This window comes from Sus scrofa, chromosome 11, assembly GCF_054392235.1.
Source record: "Sus scrofa isolate SSC_HxYL_T2T_F1_AM1 chromosome 11, Sscrofa_HxYL_maternal_Yorkshire_Landrace_v2.0, whole genome shotgun sequence".
Lineage (NCBI taxonomy): Eukaryota > Metazoa > Chordata > Mammalia > Artiodactyla > Suidae > Sus > Sus scrofa.
Window position 1 is genome coordinate 25,421,811 of NC_139393.1, and position 23,834 is coordinate 25,445,644.

At 44.3% G+C, this 23,834-nt stretch overlaps 1 protein-coding gene across 23 annotated transcripts in view; it reads right to left on the bottom strand.

The window, feature by feature from the left end:
- The window catches only part of DGKH (diacylglycerol kinase eta), a 287,539-nt gene that overhangs the window by 176,376 nt on the left and 87,329 nt on the right, over positions 1-23,834 (bottom strand). For 7 of the 23 annotated variants that reach the window (XM_084981880.1, XM_084981881.1, XM_084981878.1 and 4 more), the window contains exons 1-2: positions 10,654-10,738; positions 9,760-9,963 (exon numbers count right to left, since the gene is read on the bottom strand). Coding sequence is in view for 19 of the 23 variants with exons in the window: in XM_084981875.1 (XP_084838001.1) it covers positions 9,760-9,951 (192 nt within the window). In the remaining 4 variants the exon portion in view is untranslated. Of the gene's footprint in view, positions 1-9,759; positions 9,964-10,384; positions 10,534-10,653; positions 10,739-16,651; positions 16,897-16,945; positions 17,353-17,442; positions 17,695-23,834 lie in introns of those variants that run through there. The other 16 variants (XM_084981882.1, XM_084981872.1, XM_084981864.1 and 13 more) reach the window with 10 other exon arrangements.

The window sequence follows — 23,834 nt, forward strand, 5'->3', positions numbered from 1 at the left end:
ATGCTCCCTGCATTAAAATGGGGGCTCCATGAGGGCCGAGGTTTTTGTCCACTTTGTTTTTTGTTTATGGCTCTACCCCTGGCACCGTGACAGTGCTTAGACATCACAAATATCTTTCTTTTTTTTTTTTTTTTTTTGTCTTTTTGCTATTTCTTGGGCCGCTCCTGCGGCATATGGAGGTTCCCAGGCTAGGGATCGAATTGGAGCTGTAGCCACCGGCCTACGCCAGAGCCACAGCAACGCGGGATCCAAGCCGCGTCTGCAACCTATACCACAGCTCAGGGCAACGCCGGATCGTTAACCCACTGAGCAAGGGCAGGGACCGAACCCGCAACCTCATGGTTCCTAGTCGGATTCGTCAACCACTGCGCCACGACGGGAACTCCACAAATATCTTTCTGAATGAACTGAGGAGTGAAAAAGAGAAGGCGCACACAGGTAGATATGCAGTGTTGAAAATGTTCTGGTTCTGAAGCTGATGCGCAAACCACAGAGATGGCATATATCCATTTATATGTATATAATAACATAATTTTAAAGGGCTGTATGAGTTTGTGCAAAAAATCCGATTCAAAACAGCATGTCTGTTCAGGTATACACCCTGGCACTTTCTTATCTAAATAAAAGAGTCAGATGGAGAAAACTGGGGCCTAAAAATGTCAAAATCACTCCTTAGCTAGTTAAAAATAAATTTTACTCATGTTTTTTTCCTCAACTATGCCTTAATAGGCCAAGTGGAAAAGTACGTTATATAATTCTTTTTAACGCTATATCATGACCTTTTAAAAATAGCATCTTACCTTATAAAAGTGAAACTAACAGTTTTCTTTGAAAATCTATTTGAAGAGTCAGAGACTTATAAGCATTTCTTCTAAAGGCGTCCTTCTAGAGATGCTTTCAAAGTCCTTCCATGATTTGGCTACCAGGAATTAAAACGGATACACATTTCAGCTGAAATGTTTTATTCCGACGTTCACTTTTCAAAGAAGCACACTAAAAACGTGGGATTCGAGTGCAAAAAAAAAGGGACTAGGAAAACCTAAAATGTTGGTGAGAGATATGCTCCCAGATTAAATGAATGAAGAGGAGAGATGGGAAGGGAGAGGAGGGGGAATTCAGCGGAGGGAGATGGGGAGACAGGTGGAGAAGTGAGGGGACAGCCTCATACATACGCTCTTGTACACTGCAGATGTCAAGGGAACAGACGTGGGGTTGCAGAGGGGGAGGGCGGGGGGATGGATGGAACCGAGGGTTAGTCAATGCAAACTATTGCGTTTGGAGTGGATAAGCAATGAGATCCTGCTGCACAGCATGGGAAACTGTGTCTAACCACTTGTGATGGAATGTGATGGAGGATAATGCGGAAAAAAAGCATGTACATACATGTATAACTAGGTCCCTTCGCGATACCACAGAAATTGACAGAACACTGTAAATCAACTATAATAAAAAATGTTTAAAAACTCCAAGAAGCTCATGGGACTTGAAAGAAGACATTTATTTGGAAGCCACTCACTGTTCCCCTGTGCCAAGGAATAATGGCACAGTAATCCCAAGTCCTGCTTTGGAGTTCCAGGCCTGCCATTTACTCGGCAGATATTCAAACGTGGTCTTGCTTTTTACCATTTGTAAAATTCAGATCATGTTCAGCAACTGTTAAATGAGATCGTGCATATAAAACTGCTCTGTAAACACTGAAACGCTAAGGAGAAAGGTATTTTTAAATTTCTAACATAAATGTCCCAAGCTTATATAAAAAAGCTTTATTACACGAAGTTACATCTGGTGGTTTGAGAAAGCCCTAATAGTCTCAGTGAGAAGCTTAGGGATTTCTGCTCCATACATGATAAAGTCAATCATATTTCCTTGGTGTAAAACAAGAAAGCTAAGGAATCTTCCAAATATCCTTCTTACAAAAGGGGAGGGGGGAATTATTGCCACATATGTTCATTTGAAAAAAATGAGTGACAATCTAAAATAGAAACAATGTACAGCGCATTTTAAGTGGACGCTACTATCCACAATGGTTATTGACCATTTTAAGCCACTTCACCAAATCAAAAATACAATTGTGTCACCAGTAACTAAATATTCACAGAGAAAACGACTCCATACCCAACCAAACCAAACTAATTTGCCAAGGGAAAAATGCAATGGACCAACACGTCATGGTCTTTTTCAAAGGTCTATTCTTAGACCTAAAACAAACTCTCTTTAATTAAAACCTTTGCTTATAAACACATTTCCTGAACAAGTAAAGCCTAACAAATCCAATATGAGTGAAACACTGTGCCCTGGAAACAGAAAGAAGCCCGGAGTCATTTACAATAGTAGTTTCATATAACCTTTCATCACTCCCACCACAACAGCAAACATGCAAGCTTAAATGAAGGGAAAGCTTTCTAAATTTAGACACCTTCCAATAATGCATCTTAAGTTATACATAAAGCGTTAGTCAATTATTTATTATGTCTCTTATCTTTAATAATGGGATATCATGTTTAACGTGTAATCAAAATGGAAAGAAAGCTGTTATACCATATACTACTGTACCAAGACTCAGAGTTTCCAGTCTATATTTAGTTCACATTAAAATGGAAGCAAAGACGCAAACCAGGCTAAAAATAAAATGTTCTACAAAGATGAGATTTTTAAATGGATTGAAATCTAGCTTTATTTGGTCCCTTACATGCGCTGATCGCATTTAGCAGCACCTTAACTTTGCCGTGGTTTACAAATCATTTTCCATCACCTAGAAAAGGGATCAGAAAACTAGGGCCCTCAAGACAAATCTGTCGGCCATATACTTCCAGTAGCTGATTGTATACAGCCCACAAGCTAAGAAGGGTTTTATATGTTTAAATGCCTTTTTTTTTTTTCTTTTTAAGGGCCACACCTACGGTATATGGAGGTTCCCAGGATAGGGGTCGAATTGGAGCTGCAGCTGCCGGCACACACCACAGCCACTGTCACATGGGATCCCAGCCACGCCACACGTGCAACCTACACCACAGCTCACTGCAACACTAGGTCCTTAACCCACAGAACAGTCCAGGGATCAAGCCCGCATCTTCATGGATACTAGTCCAGTTCATAACCGACTGAGCCACAGTGGGCACTCCCAAGAATATTTTTCAGTCGTGAAAATGTTATATACTCAAATGTCACGACCCTTAAATAAAGTTTGATTGGAACATAGCCACATGTATACCTCCTATAGACATGAACCACAGGTATACCGCATTCCAGCTACATGCATGTACTTAAGTACTGTCTATAGCTAATTTTACACTGTAACAGAAGAGCTGAGTAATTCTGACACAGGTTCTATGGCCCACAAAGCTTAAAACATTTACTACCTGGCTCTTTACAGAAAAAGTTAGCTGACTTCTACCTAGCTGACTAATTAACATTCTTATAATTCAAGATATCGTCATTCTCATCACGTATCAAAATGTAAAAATTCCCATTTGCCTCTCCAATCACGTTGTGTTTCTGAACAATAAACGTGTCAATATTACTTCATCCACATTTCTTAACCATCTTCTGGCCATGATTCTGCTTCCCATCCTGTTTGGATCTTTATCTAATCCGATGTTTCCATGACGAGCTGTGGCTCAAGTTTTAAACAGTATTTTTTTAACCTGTTCTGTTTCTGTTTTAAAATACTGGATGCGAACCATCATGACCTACAAGTGGGCTTCCACTGACAATTTGAAAAACCCTGAGCAAGTCTTCTCTAATCTAACCTTTGGAAGGTTTATGGTGAGAGATAACATGTTAATTGCATAAATTGCATCTCATAAAGCAGTGAAAAATACAAATCAATATTTCCACAGTGATTATGCCTTACCATAAATGTATAAGAGGTTGTTGACACATCCTTCATGTTAAAGTAAAACCAAGGTACTAATTGAAAAAGGTAGTGATTATTCTTTCAATAGACTTAAAGAGATAGCTAGCCTAACCCAGACAGAATGCTTCAAAGTTCTCAATATCTTTCCTGTGTTTAAAAGCATGTCTTGCCTAAATTTAGAGACTCATTTACAGACATTAAAACTACCTGGAAGAGGACACATCACTCTCAAAAAATAAATACATGTGAGCATAATAACCTAATTAGTGGCATTTTTTTGACACCTGAAGCTTCAAGACCTTGGCCAAGATGAGTCAATGTCAGAAAAAGTCATCTGTATGGTTTTCGTCTGTGTAAACCATGCGGCTTATGACGACTGAACAATCCTAGTCTACACACCTAACCAAGGTTCCTCCAGGCATTCGCTGCAAAATGCAAGACTACAGCATTCCCAGGCCAACAGAGAGCAAGCCAAGTGTCCTTCGCATCCAAGTGCAAAACCAAGCTGGCCTGAGTTTGTACTCATGTCATTTCAGAATGTCTCATTCCCAGTAAGCACCTGTGAAATTCTCTACAGCAATAACTCTGAATGCAAAATCAACCTCCTCCTTGAGACGGGCCTAAGACCTCGGAGAGAACCGTCAAGGGTAAAGAGATCTGACGAATTACAGTTCCCGTTGGGTTGCCCACGTCACCACTATTTCAACATTTGTATATAAGCGATTTTGTTCCTTTGGGGAAATAGAAGCAGCCATACAAGTGTCTAGTGTTGGGGTTCCTATTGTGGCGCAGCAGAAACGAATCCGACTAGTATCCGTGAGGATGTGGGTTCGATCCCTGGCCTTGCTCAGTGGGTTAAAGATCCGGCGAGGCCGGCATGTGTAGCTCCGATTGGACCCCTCGCCTGAGAACCTCCATATGCTGCAGGTGCGGCCTTAAAAAGCCAAAAAAAAAAAAAAAAAAGTATCTCGTGTTTATCACCTGGGTAGCTATTGAAACTACCTGAAATTCTACTTAACTGATACAGACACAGGAAAAAAAGGGAAAAACAGAGAAAGAGAAAAATAGTACAGATGACAGCAAGGACAAAGAAACGGGAAGAAAAAATGGGGAATGAAAAGGGGAACAAAGAGCATACAATGTGCGGATGCGAGGAGGGTACAAAGATGCACATGAGGACTGTATTAAGCCACACTAATTCAAAGAGCATGCCAGTCTTATTAATTCTTTACTTAAAAAGTCATCATATCCCCTTGCAAAAAAGCTGAGATGAGCGCTGTCTTAAAATAGTCCACATTTCCTTTCATAGAGAGCTGGTTCATTAAATGATGACATGCTAGGTTGAACCATATGAAATTTCCCCTACTGGACTCGTTTTTCCAGCTTTACTGAGGTATAACTGACAAATAAAATTGTGTATAACGTATACAATGTGATGACTTCATAGACCTATACATTGTGAAATGTATAAGGTAATATCTAGCACCACGATTAAGTTAATATCCAGCACCTCAGTTATCGTGTGTGTGGGGGGGGTGAGAATCCTTAGTCTATTCATTTAGTAAATTTCAAGTACATAACAGTATTTAACAACAGTCACTATGCTGTATATTAAATCTTCAGGAGTTCCCGTTGTGGTGCAGTGGAAACGAATCGGACTAGTAACCACGAGGTTGTGGATTTGATCCCCGGCCTCGCTCAGTGGGTTAAGGATCCGGCGCTGCCATTAACTGTGTAGGTGTAGGTGTAGGTGGCAGACGCAGCTCAGATCCTGTGTTGCTGTGGCTGTGGTGTAGGCCGGCAGCTGTAGCTCCGATTCGACCCCTAACCTGGGAACCTCCACATGCTGCGAGTGTGGCCCTAAAAAGACAAAAGACAAAAAAAAAAAAAAAACACTTCAGAACGTATTCATTGTATAATTGAAAATACATCCACTTTGACCAACTTGTCCCAATTTGCCCCAGCCCTACTCTCTCCCATTCTGACGCTACTGCCAGAGCAACGTCACTTAGCTCCACCTAATAGAATAGAATACTCTGCCTCATTAGAGAGAATGAGGTAGCTGTAGATAAGCACTGGGGAAATGATCTCCACATTACACCTCCAAACAAGACACAGGATGTATAAATGATGTTCCCCTTAGAATTTCTTAAATACTACCCATTTAAGTGTATATATATATATATATATTTTTTTTTTTTTTTCCTTCCTTGCTTTGTGCACAGAACTTTCCTAGAAGCACACCAAGAACATGTCAACAACTGCCTCTGAGACAGAGACTACAAGGTCTAGGGTGAGAGGGAGAGTCCTTTTCCCTGGATACCCTCCACCACCAAATATCCCCCCACACTATCTGAACCTCTTACTAGATGCACACATTATTTTTTCAATTGAGAAAAGTCTGGATACGTCTCAAATGCAAAATTAACTTAAAGTTCTTCACTAACATTCCAATTATTTAAAATATTAACAAGGGAGTTGCCATTGTGGCGCAGACTGGGAACCATGAGGTTGAGGGTTCGATCCCTGGCCTCCCTCAGTGGGTTCAGGATCCGGTGTTGCTGTGAGCTGTGGTGTAGGTCGCAGACAAGGCTCGGATCTGGCATTGCTGTGGCTGTGGTGTAGGCCGGCGGCTATAGCTCCGATTAGACCTCTAGCCTGGGAACCTCCATATGCCTAAGGAGCAGCCCTAAAAGAACAAGACAAAAATAAAAATAAATAAATAAAATAAAATATTAACCAGTATTCACAACAAAGAACCGGGATTCAAACAAGGTAATTTACTTAAGTCAGTGGCTGCTTTTCATTCCAAACCCAAACTAGACAACAAACAGCTTTGTGATCCTAATCCCATATATATGAAGCTTACATGTATACAATATATACACAGTCATTCATTTAAGAAATATTGGAAGTTCCCGTTGCAGCACACTGGAAACGAATCTGACTAGGAACCATGAGGTTGTGGGTTTGATCCCTGGCCTCACTCAGTGGGTTAAGGATCTGGCGTTGCTGTGGCTGTGGTGTAGGCCAGCACCTATTGCTCTGATTAGCCCCATAGCCTGGGAACCTCCATATGCCACAGGTGTAGCCCCCTAAAAAGCAAAAAAAAAAAAAAAAAAAAAAAAAAAGAAGAAGAAGAAGAAAAGAAATACTATGACCTCTATGTGCAACTCACTCTCTGTATGTCTGCGCATAAATGCTTTCCAAAGACAGCATATATATGCAAACATACGTAAGCTTGCAGATACGTGGGTGTAAACATATGTGCGTGTGCCACACACACACCCCATCCGAGGCTGCTACACAACCAGGATTGAAGATGCCATTAGCAATCACAACTTGCCACAACTAATGGCCCCTTGATGTATCTCCAGGATGTAGGAGAAAGAACTGCTCCTGGGGTCTTAAAAATGACTAGGCCTTGGGCTAGTCCCGGGGCCTCCTTCTCCTCCAGGCTCTTGCATCTTACACATCTGGGGAAGGGAGCAAAAGAGTGTCTGTCCCTTTCTAAAGATCTTTTCCCTTAATTCTTATTGATGAGAATCCAACAGTTACAGTTAGCAATTCTCATTCTATGAATTCCCCCCAGTGCCCTTGCCCTCATGCCTGAGAATCAGTTTATGTGGTAGGAGATGCAACACATGAAATCTGTAGCAGATATGAACAGTCTGGATTGGGGGTGGGACAGACAGGAAGGTGGAGGCCACCTTCCCCTTTCAACCACATCTTAGGCCCTGATCTCACGTGTTCATATATGATAATGTTAATGAACTTGTGTGCGCTCGTAAAAGCTAGTACAAAAGGCAGAGTTTCAGGAACTCCACACATCTTTGGAAATATAAGGAACATTTCATTTAATGCTCACTAATTATCCCTAATCATGGCAAAACATTCTGCTCTATTTTTGTCAGAACGTTAAATGGAAAACCAACAATCAACATGCCTTTTGAATTTACTCTTCCTCTGGATTATATACATGCTTTATCCCAAACCACAGATAATATCAAATTAAAGAGTATAATTGTAACTATTACCATGAGTTCAAGAAACCTACAAATTTTAGTGCTGTGCCCAATAAATCTGTTGTTTGACTTTACTCAAGTCAAATGAGAGTAATCTCTAAATTTTCTTCCAAACTGTATAAATTTACTGGTCAACCTTGAAATAAGTATACATGGAATTTTAATCATTTCGGTTGAACACATAAAAATATGACTTTTTAAAAAACCTGTCATTCTCTCCATTATTAACACAGTTTTGTGAACTTTTCATTAAATTAAGACATCAAATATTAAAGGCACTTGCTGTTAGGAAAGTCGCTATCTTGTTTAGCCTTAATCTTTTAAAAATACATTAAACCCCATATTCTTATCACAAATTCCATTAAATTAAAAATTCACTATCAAAAGGTGTTACAAGATGTGCACTTAGACAATGAAGCAACAACATTGTAAGTCAACTACACTTCATTCAAAAAAAAAGGGGGGGGGACAGATCCCTTCGTGGCTCAGCTGTGAATCAACCCTATTAGTATCCATGAGGATGCTGGGTTTGATCCCTGGCCTTGCTCAGTGGGTTAAGGATCTCGCTTTGCCATGAACTACGGTGTTGGCTGCAGATGCGCCTCGGATCCAGCGTTGCTCTGGCTGTGGCTTATGCTGGGAACTGTTGCTTGGATTCGACCCCTAGCCTGGGAACCTCCATAGCCACGGGTGCGGCCCTAAAAAGCAAAAAATAAAAAATAAAAATAAAAAAAAGCTAAGCGAACCTTGTTAACACTGTGTGTGTACTCAAACATATTTTAGAAAAGAAGGAGGCAGGCAAATACAAACATGCATCCATAGGCATACAATAAAACTTCTCTTTTCATATAGGGGCCTATTATTCTTAGAAAACAAATTCTCATAAAAATAGACATAGAATAAATTAACTTGCAAATTTATTTTTAAAGCGCATACAAATCCAATGATTTTATTGGTTCCCTTTTCAAATCCCTCGTTAAAGTCCCCCAGTGATCCCCCGCGTGATTATTTCTAAAGTATGATAAAAATTAGAATATATAAATAATCCTTCAGTCATAAGCATTTGAGAGATACATATTCAGATTAAAACTCTCAACTTTGAGCCCTCACGCGTCAACAGTACGGACATCAGAAACAAGAGTAACACGGCATGCTCATCACCATATGTAACACAAAAAGGTTACTTTTCATCATTAAAAATAACCATGGCTGTGTTGATAAGCCCTGAACTGTGCACTTAGAGGGAACCTACGACGCAAGGTCTGCCGTTTGCGCCTCTCAGGTTGCGGTTAACTGCGACCATCATTTACCACTGGCGTCGCCAAGCGGCTCCTGCCTTCCAAAGGGCAGCAAAGGGGCACAGGGGCTGTCGGAGGTCACCTCCCCACTCGCCCTCTCAGAGTGGGCCGGGGAGACTGCTACCCATGGGAAGAAAAGGTGGCGAGATTCACTGCAGTTCAGGCTGGTCAGCCTGCACTTCTCGCTCTGCCCAACGCACATACTCTCCCGAACCAATGCAGGACAGGTAGGACCAAAAATAAAACACTCCTTTTTAGATCCTTGAGTGGGAACTCAAAACAGCACTTTGGCTTTTTTCCCACGCTCCCAGGTTCCCTTCCCCTCCGCCCCTGCCCACCCGGGAGGCCCCAGCGCGCGGTCCGGGAATCCCTTCCCAGGGCGCGCGGTCCAGCTCCCGCGGGCTCCGCCCCCCCGGCCCCGGCCCCGCCCCCTGGCCCACCCCTGGCCCAGACCCCGCCCCCACCTCAGCGCCCCACGTTCCCGGGATCGCCTGGCGCGTTCCCTGCGCCTCCGGCGCTCTCTCTCCTCCTCCCTGCCCCGCCGCCTCCGTCTACCACGCTCCCCTCCGGCCCGCCTCACCTTGGTCCGGATCTGCCCGGAGGTGGACACTTTGCGGATCAGTTTCTGGGGTCCCTCTTGCTCCGCTTCACTGTCAGAAGAATCCTCTCCAGGCCCCGCCGAAGCGGTGGCGGGGTTGACCGCGGCGCTGGCCCCGGCGGCCGCTCCTCCCGCGGCGCCCGGAGGGTGGTGCTGGCTGCCGGCCCCGGCCATCCTCTCTGACTCCTGCGGGGACACAGCACCGCCCGGCGGGGGCGACGGCGGCGGTCAGTGGGTGGACTCTGCCTGAGCCCGGCCCGGGGCCCCGCGCCCAGTCGCCGCCATCTTCCCCACCCCCAGCCGCCCCCGCGGGAGGAGGGTCTCCGGGGACCACTCGCCCTCCCGGCAGGGGCCCTTCAGGACCCCGTGCCCTGTTCCCTCCAGAGCGGCGCCCGATGTGGGGCAAGGGGGACTCGGGCCCAGGCCAGCCTGGGATCCCAGCACACCCAGCATCGGGATGGTACAGGGTTTCTGACCCAGAATACGACCCGCGCGGGTAGAGAGACGGGAGAGACAGAAAGCTCGGGGCAACCTCCCACTTCCTCTAAGGTCTAGGGTCCTCGGGATGGACGGGAGGGAGAGGCGACGAGAAACCTCTGCAACCCACCCCCGCAGGCCCGGCAGTGGCGATGTTCCCTCCAGCGATTCCTGGGAGACGGGGCAGGAACGGCTCCAGGAACAGAAAGGGAACCTAGGGCTTCCTCCCGACTGACTCCCCTGGGTGCGCCCGCCACCTCCTGGATCCAGAATCTCTCCAGAGAGACTTGGGCCTCGCCGCCCAGTTTCCGCGAGAAAAGTCCCCTCCGGCCCCGAGATGCATGGGCGCTGCCCCTTGTCTGTCTCCCGATCCCCTAGCCCTTCTCGGAGGAACCGTACCTCTCCCGCCTCCGCCTTGGGGTTCGGGTCCTTTCAGCTCTCCCGACCCGTGGCCTTTAGTTTCTGGCCCACCCCCACCCCCATCCGGCGCACACGGAAGAGAAGAGCATTTTCCGGGAGCTTCCACTCCGCTCTGAGAACTTTTCGTTCAGAAAGAGCGATCCCTTTGGCTAACAGGAAACCGGGAAGGGCGTGGAGAGAGCGCAGAAACGAGAGAGTACAAGCAGCCCGAGAGGACAGAATGCAAATAAATGTCTAGGCTGAAGCTCTAACCGAGACCGCCTGGAAGAAAACAATGCACTGGAGCCGTGTGAAACACCAGTGCCTGAGCACGAAAACAGTGGAAGTCCTGGGAGAGCCACTCCCTAACCCGGGCTAGAGCCGGAGGAAATGGGATCAACAGGCGGCAGCCACCGCTCACAACTCGTCACCGCGAGCTGGCAGAGCGGACACTGGGGACCAGCAGCCTTGCGGTGCCCTGTGCACGCCTGGCGTCAAAGAACCCTTGCAAGGTGTGGGAGGGCTCCGGGGAGAAGAGACTAAAGTGACAGAGTCCTCGTGTCACTCGCAGAGAATTGCAAAGTGGTGTTAGCTTATTTTTAAGTAGGGCAAAAAGTCCCTGCTAGACTCTGGAGCCTCTTCACACTTCAGGAAAGCAGTGGTTCTCTTCAGCGTGTTCACGCCCTTCAGGACTCAATCGAATTTTTTCAGTTGTCATGACCTTTAAAGGGTCCTCCAAACTAAGATTCTATTGGCTTGTTCTGGTTTTTGTTTTTTTTTAGTTTCAATCTTTCAATAATTTGCTTGCTGTGACAGAACTCGCAGTCCTTAGAGACTTTTAAGACACAACACGCAGTCCCAATATTACTGTCTATCCACACTGTAGATTAAATTGAAATGTAAAATGTGCTGGTTAGTTTGAATCTGCAAAGACAGGCGATTGCTGCCACCTAATACTGATTGATGGAGGCTACTTCTCTAGCCTTAGTTGTCTTCTTGAAGAAGGGAAGGAATTGGGCAAAATAAACGTATGGCTCTGTAAATATGTGATTCTGTATCGGCAAAGAACATACTGCTGAGAAGGAACTTATTGAAGAGAAAAAAAAATAATTAAAAAAAAATAATGACCTTTATTCCAACCCAATTGTTTGGTCACAGACAAGTCCAGTGTGTGACAGCATAAATAAAAGCACATAGCAAAGGGCCATTTGAAAGAATAAAACTAGCTCAGATCTCTCTTTTAATGTAAAGAAACAGAGGCCCAAAGTCACAAGCTGGGACCAAAGTCTAAAGATGTGTCTTGTTCTAATGGTCTATTCACTTTACCACATTATATAACAAAAGTTAGTCTGTCAATTATCATATGTTTCCATGCACACGTCAGACTTTAACGTTTTATATAAGTAACATTTTCCAGAATCAGGACAGAGAGCAATTAAATGAAAAGGCATTGTTTAATATCCATGCCTATTCTACGATTTTAAGAAGAGGACTGAATACACTTCTCACTCTGATTCAAACACTGATTGCTTAAGAATATTAAAATAGTTTCAGATGCAAGAGCTGGGCAATTAATACCTCAAAGTAAAGGTATTCATTACTTCATAAAAAATTAACCTCACAGTTGTCCCTGCTCTTCAGAGACTCCTGGAACAAGTTCGAAAATTTGGTTGTGACTTTGAAGGCAGAGCCAGTGTCAGCCTGCTCATGCTAAATAAATGACCCCTGCTCTGCAATTTCCCTAGCACATACTCAGAGGGAAATACCATGTAAGCAAATGAAGGAATGTTACTTTATTTCCCACAAAAGGCAGTTCATGAAAAACTCTTTTATTCAATCATCTCTTCTAAGGAATTGTTTCACATAATCCCTAATTTAAAGTAGCTTGTCCCATTAGCATCTTCTCTGTAACTCTTATCTGTAAATTAGAAATTTCCAGAGTGAATAATCAGTCTGTATATGGTATACCTGCAGTGCACCTCACATCCCTTAAAAACGTAACAGCACTGTTAAGAGCTTAATAGTTGCAGCCATTTTAATATAGCTCAAAATAGCAACTAAAATTTCAAGTATGTGGCACATTACAGTATTTCTTTCATTGACAAGATCTTGAATTTTTCCTTACTTGATGTTTTCAGATTTTGAAATAATTTCTTAGATGTGTCTTCCATATTTCATCATTATTGCTTTGAAGTCATTGTTTGGGACATATCATATCACAAACACACTATTAAAAACTTGGACATAAGCCACATAGACACTACATTCAGAAAGAAATGGAAATAGAAGCCACAACTGAATGAGATTTAGGTTTTTACTGTATAGGGCTTTCTGCCCCATTTAAAAAAAAAAAAAAAAGAAAGAAAAAAACCTATTATACTGAAGATGTATAGGTCATAGCCAATTTTCATTTTGGATACAACTTTATGAATATTGACATTAGATATTAATATATCTGTAGAGATATTTTGAATTACATTCTTATTGATCACTACTCCTAACAAAAGAGGTATAATAGCCATTTGCAACTTTTAAATCCCATATATTCTATGGTTTTATGTTAAATATATTATAAACATGAAGAAGTCTACATTTATATTTGGATCAACTCAAATACTTAGACACTTTAAAAACAAGTCTGGGGACTCATGTTCCTACTCCACGGGAACCATGCAAAGAACCCTGCAGGTTGAACAGGTACAGATCTGCTTTCATTTAAACTTTCAAATGACTTCCATAACATGCTATCTACTCTATGCTTAGAATTTAACATTCGAAATTTTATTAAAATTCCCTTAGGTGTGACCGCAACAAAAAAAGACTTCAAAATTAATTGTGACATCGACCACATGTACCTAAATAAGGTCAGCCCTGCACCTAAGGCAAAAATCGTTGGTCCTCTAGAGCTCAACATAAATACACTCATAACCTCTCATTTCTATTTTAGCCCTTTGTTCCTTTGAAATGCTTCCCTTCCTAATTTTTCAAGTAGTTCTGAATTGTTTCATCAGAGCCAACTAGATAAAAATCATTTGGGAAAAGAAAAAATTTTAGAAAGTAAAATGCACTCGAGTATCGCTCTACTGTTTCAGAACTACTTTAAAAACACTTCCATACTCTTTTTAGTTCTGGCTAGAATTCGAACTACCTTCTAGCCCAGGATATACCTAAGAGTAACTCTTCTAATACTCTAGGATATTATCTACAAGTAAGGGCTGCTCAGCTTACTATCTCCCTACCTACCTATTCCCACCACCAAAATAGTTTTTAATTAATTAGACATGTAGGTAGTGCCTCTATGTCCACTGATTTGATTACATTCTGAAACTAGCATTAAAGAAAATACACAGACACCTGACTGCTACCATGTATTGTCTTATAGGCCCCGTGCCCTTGCTGGAGTAATGACAGGCTAACAGTTTATTTAAATACCCACACTTAACTAAATAACCTCATTTCATCTCCAAATACAAAGAATGGCATGACGTCTAGCAGCTGCCTCTCAGCTCCAGACACGGGTACATTTCAATCTAGAGGTGCCATTCTCTTTATACTATTCCTCAGCATCAGTTCCTGATACTACTGTGTTTGCTCTTCTGTCTGAATAGTTCCATGTAGAACCACATGTTTGGGGGTCCAGCAATAAAGAATAAGGAATTAAATTCATCCATGTATGCTGTTGTATACAGTAAGGGATAGCACAACAGGATCTGTGTGATATGAATATTGCCTGGTCAATATTGAAAATTCCTTTTCATAAATGTAAATGAGCATACTTTCACGGTAAAGTATTAAAGTTGCCTAAATTTGAATTCAAAGACCACATTTTAAATGACTGCAAAATGGAGTCCAGATCAAAGCAGGTGTTTGTTTGTTTTTTTGTTTTTTGTTTTTTGGCTGCATGCGGAAGTTCCCAGGCCAGGGACTGAACCTGAGCCGCAGGACTGAACCTGACATTGCCTTATATGCCAACTCCTGAAAAACAGATGTTCTTAATCCAAGGTCTTTGAGGGTCCATAGACTGGGCGATGGGAACTCTGTGATTCCCTTGAAAGGTTATTAAATTTTTATGTGTATTTCACATAGGTACCTTTGGGGGAGAAAGAGAAAAAGTGTCCATAGCTTTGATTTGATTCTTAAAGGGATCACTGATCCAATAGAAGTTCAAGAATCCCTGATTTTGATGAAACTTGTTTTGAAAGGAAAACTGTCCCACAAACATACTTAGATGAAGCTGATTTTTCCTCTCTTAACTCCTCCACATGTCTGAAATAATTAACACTTAAATCCCCTATTTCCCCTCCCTTACCCATTCTTTTCTCTTGTACACACCATTTTTCAGTAATTTAGATAACTTATCTTTTACTGTGGGTCGGACATGCGGCCACAGGGTTTCAAATACAATCACTTTGTCAAAAGTAGCATTTTATGCCACATACCTAAGATCAAGAAAGGTTTTTGCTTTGTTTTGTTTTGTCTGGTCTCCGAAGTTAAACTATTCACATCTCTGACACAAGACATTCTGTTTACTTAAGAATGAACACTCAGTGAGGACTTAAGGATTTGTGCCTGTATTGTTAAATGCTATAGCCAACAGTCCTGGAACATAGTAGGTGCTATATGAAATACCTGCTGAATAAATTAAAAGGCCTTCCGGTATGTACAGAATATAAACCTCACTTTTTTTTTGGAGAGTTCTGCAGTCTGGATAAAGTGTCACAACTCATTAACACATTTCCATTCGGGCTCTAGTTTTAAAGGCTAATAAACAAGCATTTTCATGTTGTAACTTTAAGCAAAGCAAAAATAAAAACGCCGTTCTCTATTTTTCCACGTACCAAGTGGTTCTGGCATCAAGACCCTCAAGTGAAATACATATAAGTGGGTATTTTTCATTGCAATTGGTGTTGACTTTAAGTATCCAAGTTCAACAAGGACTTCATAGAAAAGAGCTCAAAAGTAAAGTTACAAAAACAGGTCCCTGAATTTAGTTCTCAGTTATCGCTGACTTAAACTCCCAAACTGAACTGTATTTTTAATTTCAAGAATAAACTTAATCCCCAGTAATAACCACAATAGAAGAAATACGAGCAGATGGGCAACCTAACAACATGTTCAAATTGACAAAAGCAAAGACAGCTGCAGATACAGATGGATCCGAGTTTAAGGACACTCCTGAAAGGTCGGGAAACAGAAGGCAGAGAAATGTACTTTGGCAAAGGAGCTGGGAGGGTACATACTAGAAAAGAAAAGGGGGAACCAAGCTTGGCACCTGACCTAGAAGCTCTCAACAGGCAGGGGGCCAGCCTGAGCAGATCCTCGGAGTTCCTGGGAAAAGAGCATCCGAACGTGTTGAACAGAACACTGGTGAGGCCAGAAATTTCGGACGCGGTTTTCCAAATAGGTTCAAGAATGTCAACCAAGACGGAACAGCAAACATCGAGGCAGGGCGGAGAGAGCCAAAATTCGATGCCAGGGAAAAGGCAGCCCACACAGGATTACAGAGCTCTGAGTGAGACGGGGATTTCGGGCTAGAATCACCGGAGGGATGTGAGATGGTTCTGACTCTCTGAGTTGGAAGAGAGGAAGTTGAAGGAGTTTGAGGGAACAAATCCCAAGCCCCCAATTCCCCCGTCCTCCTGCTCCTTACCCGCGCACACACAATGCACATGCCCACGTTACTTTCGGTCCCCCAAACTGCCCAACCTCCGCGTTTCACGGGCAGCGAAATCCTAAGCGAAATCGAGGTCAGCTTCCCGCTTCATCCCTGGCAACCCCCTCGAACCCTAGAAAAGCCCGGGGCTTTAGCGGCGAGCAGGAGGCGGAGGCGTGGTTCCCGGCTTCTAGCTGCGATCCGCCTCGCCAAGCGCGGCTCCTTAGGAACCTGCAGCGCCCAGGTGACCGCCCAGGGCGCGGTCTCAAGAGGCAAGACCTGTCTCCTCCGAGCCCTGCACGCTGACCCCCAGTCTGGGCTTCTTTTTGCCCCCTCCCTACCCACCCTCCACGCTCCGAAATCAAGGAAAAAGTTGCGAAGTCGATGAAGCACGGAAAACGGTCCTTGGAGGGCCGTGGTCAGTGGCTCGCCCGCGGCCCCTGGGGGAGAGCCTCGGCCGGCCCGGACAAAGGCGCTCCGGGCGGCGCGCGAGGAGGAGCCCGGGCGGCGGAGGAAGCGCTGTCCCGGGTGGGAAGCAGCTGGGGACCTCATCCCGGGCCATTTCCTGAACGGAACCCGGCCCGGGCGGGGGGGAGCAGAGGAGAAGTGGGAGGGGGCGGGCGCGGGCGCTGTACCCACCGGTTCCTCCCAGGCCGGGCTGCGGGCGCCGGACGCGGGGCGCACGTGCTGCGGCTCCATCGCGCCAGCCCGTGCCCGCCGGCCGCCCGGGCGCGCGGACCCGGGCCCCCGCCGCCGCCGCCGCCGCCGCCGGGGCCGCTGGATGCGCTTTCCTCGCCGCGGTCCTCTCGGCCGCTGCTGCCGCCGCCGCCCCGGCTCCCGCCCGGGGCCGGCCACCGGCCCTCCCGCGGTCTCCGGCTTCCGCCGCGCTGCGCTCTCCCGCCCCCGCGCCGGTCCCTTCCTCCACCTCCACCTCCTTCTCCTCCTCGGTCCAGCTCCGAGCGGTCCGCTCCCCGCCGCTGCCGCTGCCGCCGCCGCCGCCGCCGCCACCGCCTCCCACCGCCGCAGAATCCGCCCCTAGCTCCTTCCTCCGCCCCCGACTCCCTCCCCTTTTCCTCCCCGCTTCCCGCCCCTCCCCCCCGCCGCCCCCTCCTCCCGGCGGGCGGCCCGGGGCGCACGTGACCCTCCTGTCAGGCCTTATAAGGCGCGGAACCGAAAGCGGCTGCAGGGTGGTCAGGGGCACCGGGTGGCAGTGGGGACCGGAGCGGCCTCCCCCGGGGGCCGGACGCCTAGCCGCTGTCGGGAGGACCGGGAGCGACGGGGAAAGCCCGGGCTGGGCCGGCCGACGCGCTGGCGATGGGAGCGACGGTGGCCGCGAGTCCCGGGAGAGCCTCCAGCGCCCCTCTCCGCGTCTCCCTCTCCTGCAACCCGCGCCCGCCTCCCGCCGAACGCCGGCCGCCCGCGCTGCAGGCACCTCCCCTCCTCTGGGCGCTGAGGCTTGAACAAAATCGCGCTGGACAGTAACCGACTTCGACAGAACAAGGGAGATAACTGCAGCCCAGAGCCGCTCCTGAACCAGCTGCTCCAGGGGTGGTTTATTCTTTGTGACGTTGAAAACACTGCAGCTGGCTTAGCATCTGCAAGAGGAGTTAAGATTGAGGGAATACTTCTTTTATTCGTTTTTAATGATAAACGGATTCGTGGAAAGAAACCCGGCTAGTGTGTCTTCCAATTAGACCACTACATTTAAATTAGGGGAAGGGACTGGCTCGCAGGGAGGGCTCCATAATGGCAAGTCACCTCCTTTCGCCCTTTGAAAACACGTTTCCAGTAGAGATTTCGATTATCTTTTTGGCCTCAAGGACGGTTTCCCTCTATGTCCAATCCAAGAGTGGCTTTTCCCAGGTTCTTCCCTCTCCTGGACATTCAGGCTCCTTCTAGCAGCATCTTCCCACGGCCCTTAATCATGGCAAACAAATTTATACATTTTTAAAAACACGGAAAATTTCAAAACACTTGATCCAGTCTGCCTCCAGTCCCCACCGCCTCACAGCCCAGCTCTTGGGGAGGTAAAGCCCCGTTCTCATTATTATCACATCCGTGTCTTAATCTGCCACTCATTTTCTTCTGCAAACCAACTTTGGTGCCCACTTTAAGAGGTGAGCCTGACAAAGGTCACCTGTGGCTTTCAAAATTCCCTAAATCATTTGGTTGTGTCCCCCCCCCAACTTCCTTTTTATTGAACCTGTGTACAACATTTGTCACTGGGGACCAGACTATTAGCCTTGAAACTACCCCTTCCCCTGGCCACATTGACACTTCAGTGTCTGATTCTCTAACCATCTTGCGCAACCCCTCGGCTAGCTCCTACATGTTGGAGTGCCTACATAGTCTGCCCCTGGTCTATTTCTAACCCTGCCCGGTCCATCCAGACCCACTCATGACTTCAGCTACCAGCCATGTGCCGGTAACTCTTAAAGTGTCCGTCCCTATCCCAGGGCTCCAGGGCGTAAAGCCAATTCCTCGTCAGAAACCTCTAACCAAATGCCTCGCTAGCCATAAACTCAGCTTGACTAAAACAGAAGTTTCCTGCCAGTTATCCATTTATTCTTTCTAGTCTCATTCCCAGTAAATGTCTCCACAGTCACCCAGAGGACAGATCTGAGAACTGTCCCATGCTCCACAGTCACCCAGAGGACAGATCTGAGAACTGTCCCCTCCTCCTTGCACCAGACATTCCTGTCCCTCACCTTCCATTTCTCTGCTCTCGCCTGGTTTGGGGTCCTTTCTTTCAAACCTGGGAAACATCGAATTACTTTCCTCATTAGTCTCCTGGTCCCTAAGCTAGTCACACCTCCACCCCTGCCATCTCTTACCTTGGGACTAATACAAGGTTTCTGAAATACAGAACTGAGCAAGGTATTCCCTAGATAAGGACTTCAGATGTCTCCCCCATTACCTGTAGGATGAAGTCCCAGTATCTCAGTCAGCATCTATTTCTCCACCCTCATCACGCACTCTGAAAGTTCTTCGAATGCAGTTCCCTATCAGGCCACTTAATTTCATGCTGTACCCTCTCATGGAATACCTTTCTTCTTACTTAACTTATCCAAACACCGGTCATCTTTCCAGAATCAACCTACGAGTCACTTTTCTTATGAAACCCTTTTTTGACCCTGATGGAGGTTAGAACTGGCCATTCTCTTTAGACCAAATGCAAGCCCTCCCCCCTTGCCTTAGAATCCTTTATTAAACTTATTTTTTAACATAACAATCCCTCTGATGACAAGTAATATGACTAATCCTCTCTTCCTAGTTCCAGGACAGATTCTAATGCATAGGAAGTGCTCAGCAAATGTTGAACGAATGAACTATATAATTGAATTTGAGTTACTATATTTTTATGGCTATGGAAAATGTTCCCCATACATTATCTCCTAATTCTGCAAGTAATATATTATTATCTTCTTTAATAGAGGTAGAAACTGAAACTAGAAAAGAAACTGCTCTACAGCAATTTGTCCAAGGTTCCACTGTATAAATTTCATAGACAGGACTATAACCCAGGTTGCCTAGTTAAGTTCATTAGGTGTTTTATCTGGTCATTGTTTTTCACCTTAAATTCTATTTTGTATGATACAACCTCTTTCTTTTTGTTAGCGGTTGTCTAGTCTATATCCTTCCATCTTTTCATTTTCAATCATTCCGAGGCATTATTTTTAGTGTGTTTTGTAAATAACAGTTGACTTTCAATATGTACGCAGTCTGAGAGTCTCACTTTTAGTGGTCTCTGTTAACCAGTTTTCATTTATTATGCATATTAATTAGGGTAATAAAAGTTTCCGAAAAAAAGATCCTTCCCCCCGCTATCCCCTAAACACAATGTTCATATCTCTCTCATGAAACAGTCTTGAGACAAGGGGTCCAGGATGCTGGGTGGTGCCTTTGCCCCGTATTGCTAGTCCATCCTTCAGGGTGTTGCCTTTGCCTATGGGGTAGAAGCAGGTCAGGCAGTTCCAGCTCAAAGAAGAAAGCATGGAACACGAGCTCAAAGGCCTAGACTCAGAAGTGACACACATATCTGCTCATACCCTGTCTGCCAGAACGTAGTTCCATGGTCACATGTAGCAGCAAAGGAGCAGGAAAATAAAGCTGCTAGCTGGCTAGTCATGTCCCAACCACAACTCTATGATCATGAGAGAAAGAGGACAGGTTTTTAGGAAAACTGGCACGCTCTGTCACATTATGGTCATCATCTTTGAATGTATTACCACCCTCTCATTTTTTATTTATTTAACTTTCTGGTTCTTTGCTTCTTGTTTCTCCCTTCTCATGTCCTGTTCGGTTAATTTAGTTTATTCTCTTTTCCTAAACACTCTACTGATTTGGACTTTATGCCTTCTATTTCAATTCTTAGTGGTTTCTCTTAAAATTAGCATATAGAGGAAGTTCCCTCATGGTGCAGTGGGACAAGGATCCAGTGTTGCTGCAGCTGTGGCACAGGCTGCAACTGCAGCATGGGTTCGATACCTGGCCTGGGAACTTCCACATGCTCCGGGCTCAGCCAAAAAAATTTAATATATGTGTATATAACATGTAAGATTAGCCGCTATCTTTATCCCCTTCCTTGAAAGATAATCTTAAACAAACAAAAATAAATAAAACACTTTAACTCTCAATTTCCAGTCTTATAAACTATGTATTGCCACCTTTCTTTTTTTTTTTTTTTTTTTTTTTTTTTTTGAGATTCCCAGGTTAGGGATTGAATCGGAGCTACAGCTGCTGGCCTACAACACAGCCACAGCAACATGGGATCCAAGCCATGTCTGCAACCTACACCACAGCTCATGGCAACACAGGATCTGCAACCCACTGAGTGAGGCCAGGGATTGAACTCGCATCCTCATGGATATTAGTTGGATTCATTTCCATTGCGTCACAACAGGAACTCCTGTATTTTTTAATTCCCTCTTATTTTTCAACTATCTGCTAAATTAGTCTTCATCATTATTACTTTTATAGTTGTGACTAATTTTTATAATATATTTAATCACTGTTTATCCTTTCTATTTGCTTTGTATTTCCTTCTTGGCTCAAATTATGTCTTGATGAAGTACATTCTTTATTATTTTTTTCATCATATCTGCAAGTAAAATTCTCCATGTCTTTGTATTTTACTCCCATTTTACTTTCTCTCACATTCTTGAATCATAATTTCATTAGCTAAGGAATCCTAAGTTGACAATTATTGACTCCCACCCTTGCAGTTACTATCCTATTACTTATTATTCTATTACTTTGTGGCATCTACTGCTGGTGAATAGAAGTCTGCAGTCAGTCTCATTGTTATTCCGTTAGAGATTATTTTCTCTATAGTTAAGTAATATTTTCTTTTTTCAATTGATGTGTTACTGATTTCTATCCAGGTAGATTGTGTTTTCAGATATCTTGTTCAGGATGATATGCATTTTCATCCTGAGGACTCTTCTGGTTCTGAAATTTTTCGACTCTCATGTATTCAAATATGACGTCCTCCCACCCTCACCCTATTCATTTTCTCTTTTATCTTTCTAGAACCTCTCTTAGATATCGGTTGGAATTTCTCATTTTTATCCCCATGTCAATTTTAAAATATTTTCCATATTTTTACTTCTCTGTGCTGATCTTAGGTGATTTTCTCAGATCTATCATCCAATTCCCTAGTTCTCTTTGCAACTGTATTGACTACTCTTAAACTGTTGAATTTTTCTATATTTACATTTCTAAAATTTTCCTTTTTTTTTCCAATCTACCTATTCTTTTTCATATCTTACTTTTGTCTTGTGGTGTATTTTTACCTTTATAGCCTGAACATTTTAAACATACCTATTTATAAATCTCGTTCAGATTGCTGTAATGTCTAGAGTTGACAGAGTATAAATTCTCCCATTTGTTGTACTTGCCAAGTCACATTTCTGGTGGCTTAATTCCTTGCATGCTTTATAATGATTTAGTATGAGCTGCTCTTCAATGGGGCTTGTTTTCCATGAAGGTAATCCATGCACTATGGGCTATTATCTTTTTTAAGGGCCACACCCATGGCATATGGAGGTTCCCAGGTGAGAGATCAGATCAGAACTGTGGCTGCTGGCCTATGCCACAGTCACAGCAATGCCAGATCCAAGCCAAGTCTGCTGCCTATACCACAGCTCAAGGCAACACTGGCTCCTTAACCCACTGAGCGAGGCCTGGGATTGAACCTGAGTTCTAATGAATACTAGTCAGATTCATTTCTGCAGAGCCACAATGGGAACTCTGGGTTATTACTTTTACCTGTGGATTTTCCTGGCTCATTTAGATGTTGATGCTGGAGACTCAAATGGACACAGGCTGGTACAGCTAAGGATCCTTATGTGTCTCTGTCTCCAAGAGGTTTCTCTCTACTACTCCTTCCCAGCATGATGGCTTCAGCGTAGCAGGACTGACTTCTTATACGTAGGAACAGGCTTCCAAGGTGTACGTCAAGAAAGAACAAGTGCATGCTGCATCTTATTATAAACTCATCTCAGAAGTCTTATAGCTGGAGTTCCCATCGTGGTGCAGTGGAAACGAATCTGACTAGGAACCATGAGGTTACGGGTTTGATCCCTGGCCTTGCTCAGTGGGTTAAGGATCCAGCATTGCCATGAGCTATGGTGTAGGTCACAGACATGGCTCAGATCTGGTGTTGCTGTGGCTGTGGTGTAGGCCGGCAGCTGTAGCTCTGATTAGACCCATAGCCTGGGAACCTCCATATGTCATGGGTGCGGCCCTAAAAAGACAAAAGAGGAAAAGAAAAAAAAAAAACAGGAAGTCTTATAGCATCATTTCCACCAAGTGAATTGATTGGGACTGCCACAAAATCCTGCCCAGTTTCAATGGTATGGAAAATAGACCCCACCTGTCAGTGGGAAGTGTGTCAGAAACATTCTAAGAGGAATATGTGGGATGAAATGTATATGCTTGTGCAGTCATCTTTGGAACACACTATCTACTGCAATGGAATATCTCCGTAAGTTTCAGTGTTCATGTTTCTGGGCAGCCAGAAGTTCATTCTTAGTTTAGGTTATAAACATAGAGGGATATTCCTTCCCTCTGACACAGCATCTGGAGAACATGGATTATCATCCACGGTAATTCAGCCAACTAAAATATAAGTATGGAGTTTTCACAGTGGAGAGGCAAAGAGCTGCAGCATCCCACTGCCCAAGCTCTATCTTCTATGAAGTATACTGGAGTCTATCAAACCTCTCCATTGAGATAATCTGATAAAGACCCTATTTAAGGATTAGACTTGAAACAAGCTTACCAACAGATTATATCTTAATCATAATGCACCTGAAGCAAGAAATAGAAATGCTAGCCCTTGTTCCACTTTATTAAGGTAATATGGTGCACACAAAAAGAAGATCCATAGCAAAGCCAACTCTCCTTGAGTTACCCTGGCGCTTATCCCCCCATCTTAATAAAAAGATCCTACATGGTTCTATACGTAGCAGTGTACTGGTGATGTTCTCTGACCACAGATCAGGTGTGCAAATTATACAAATGA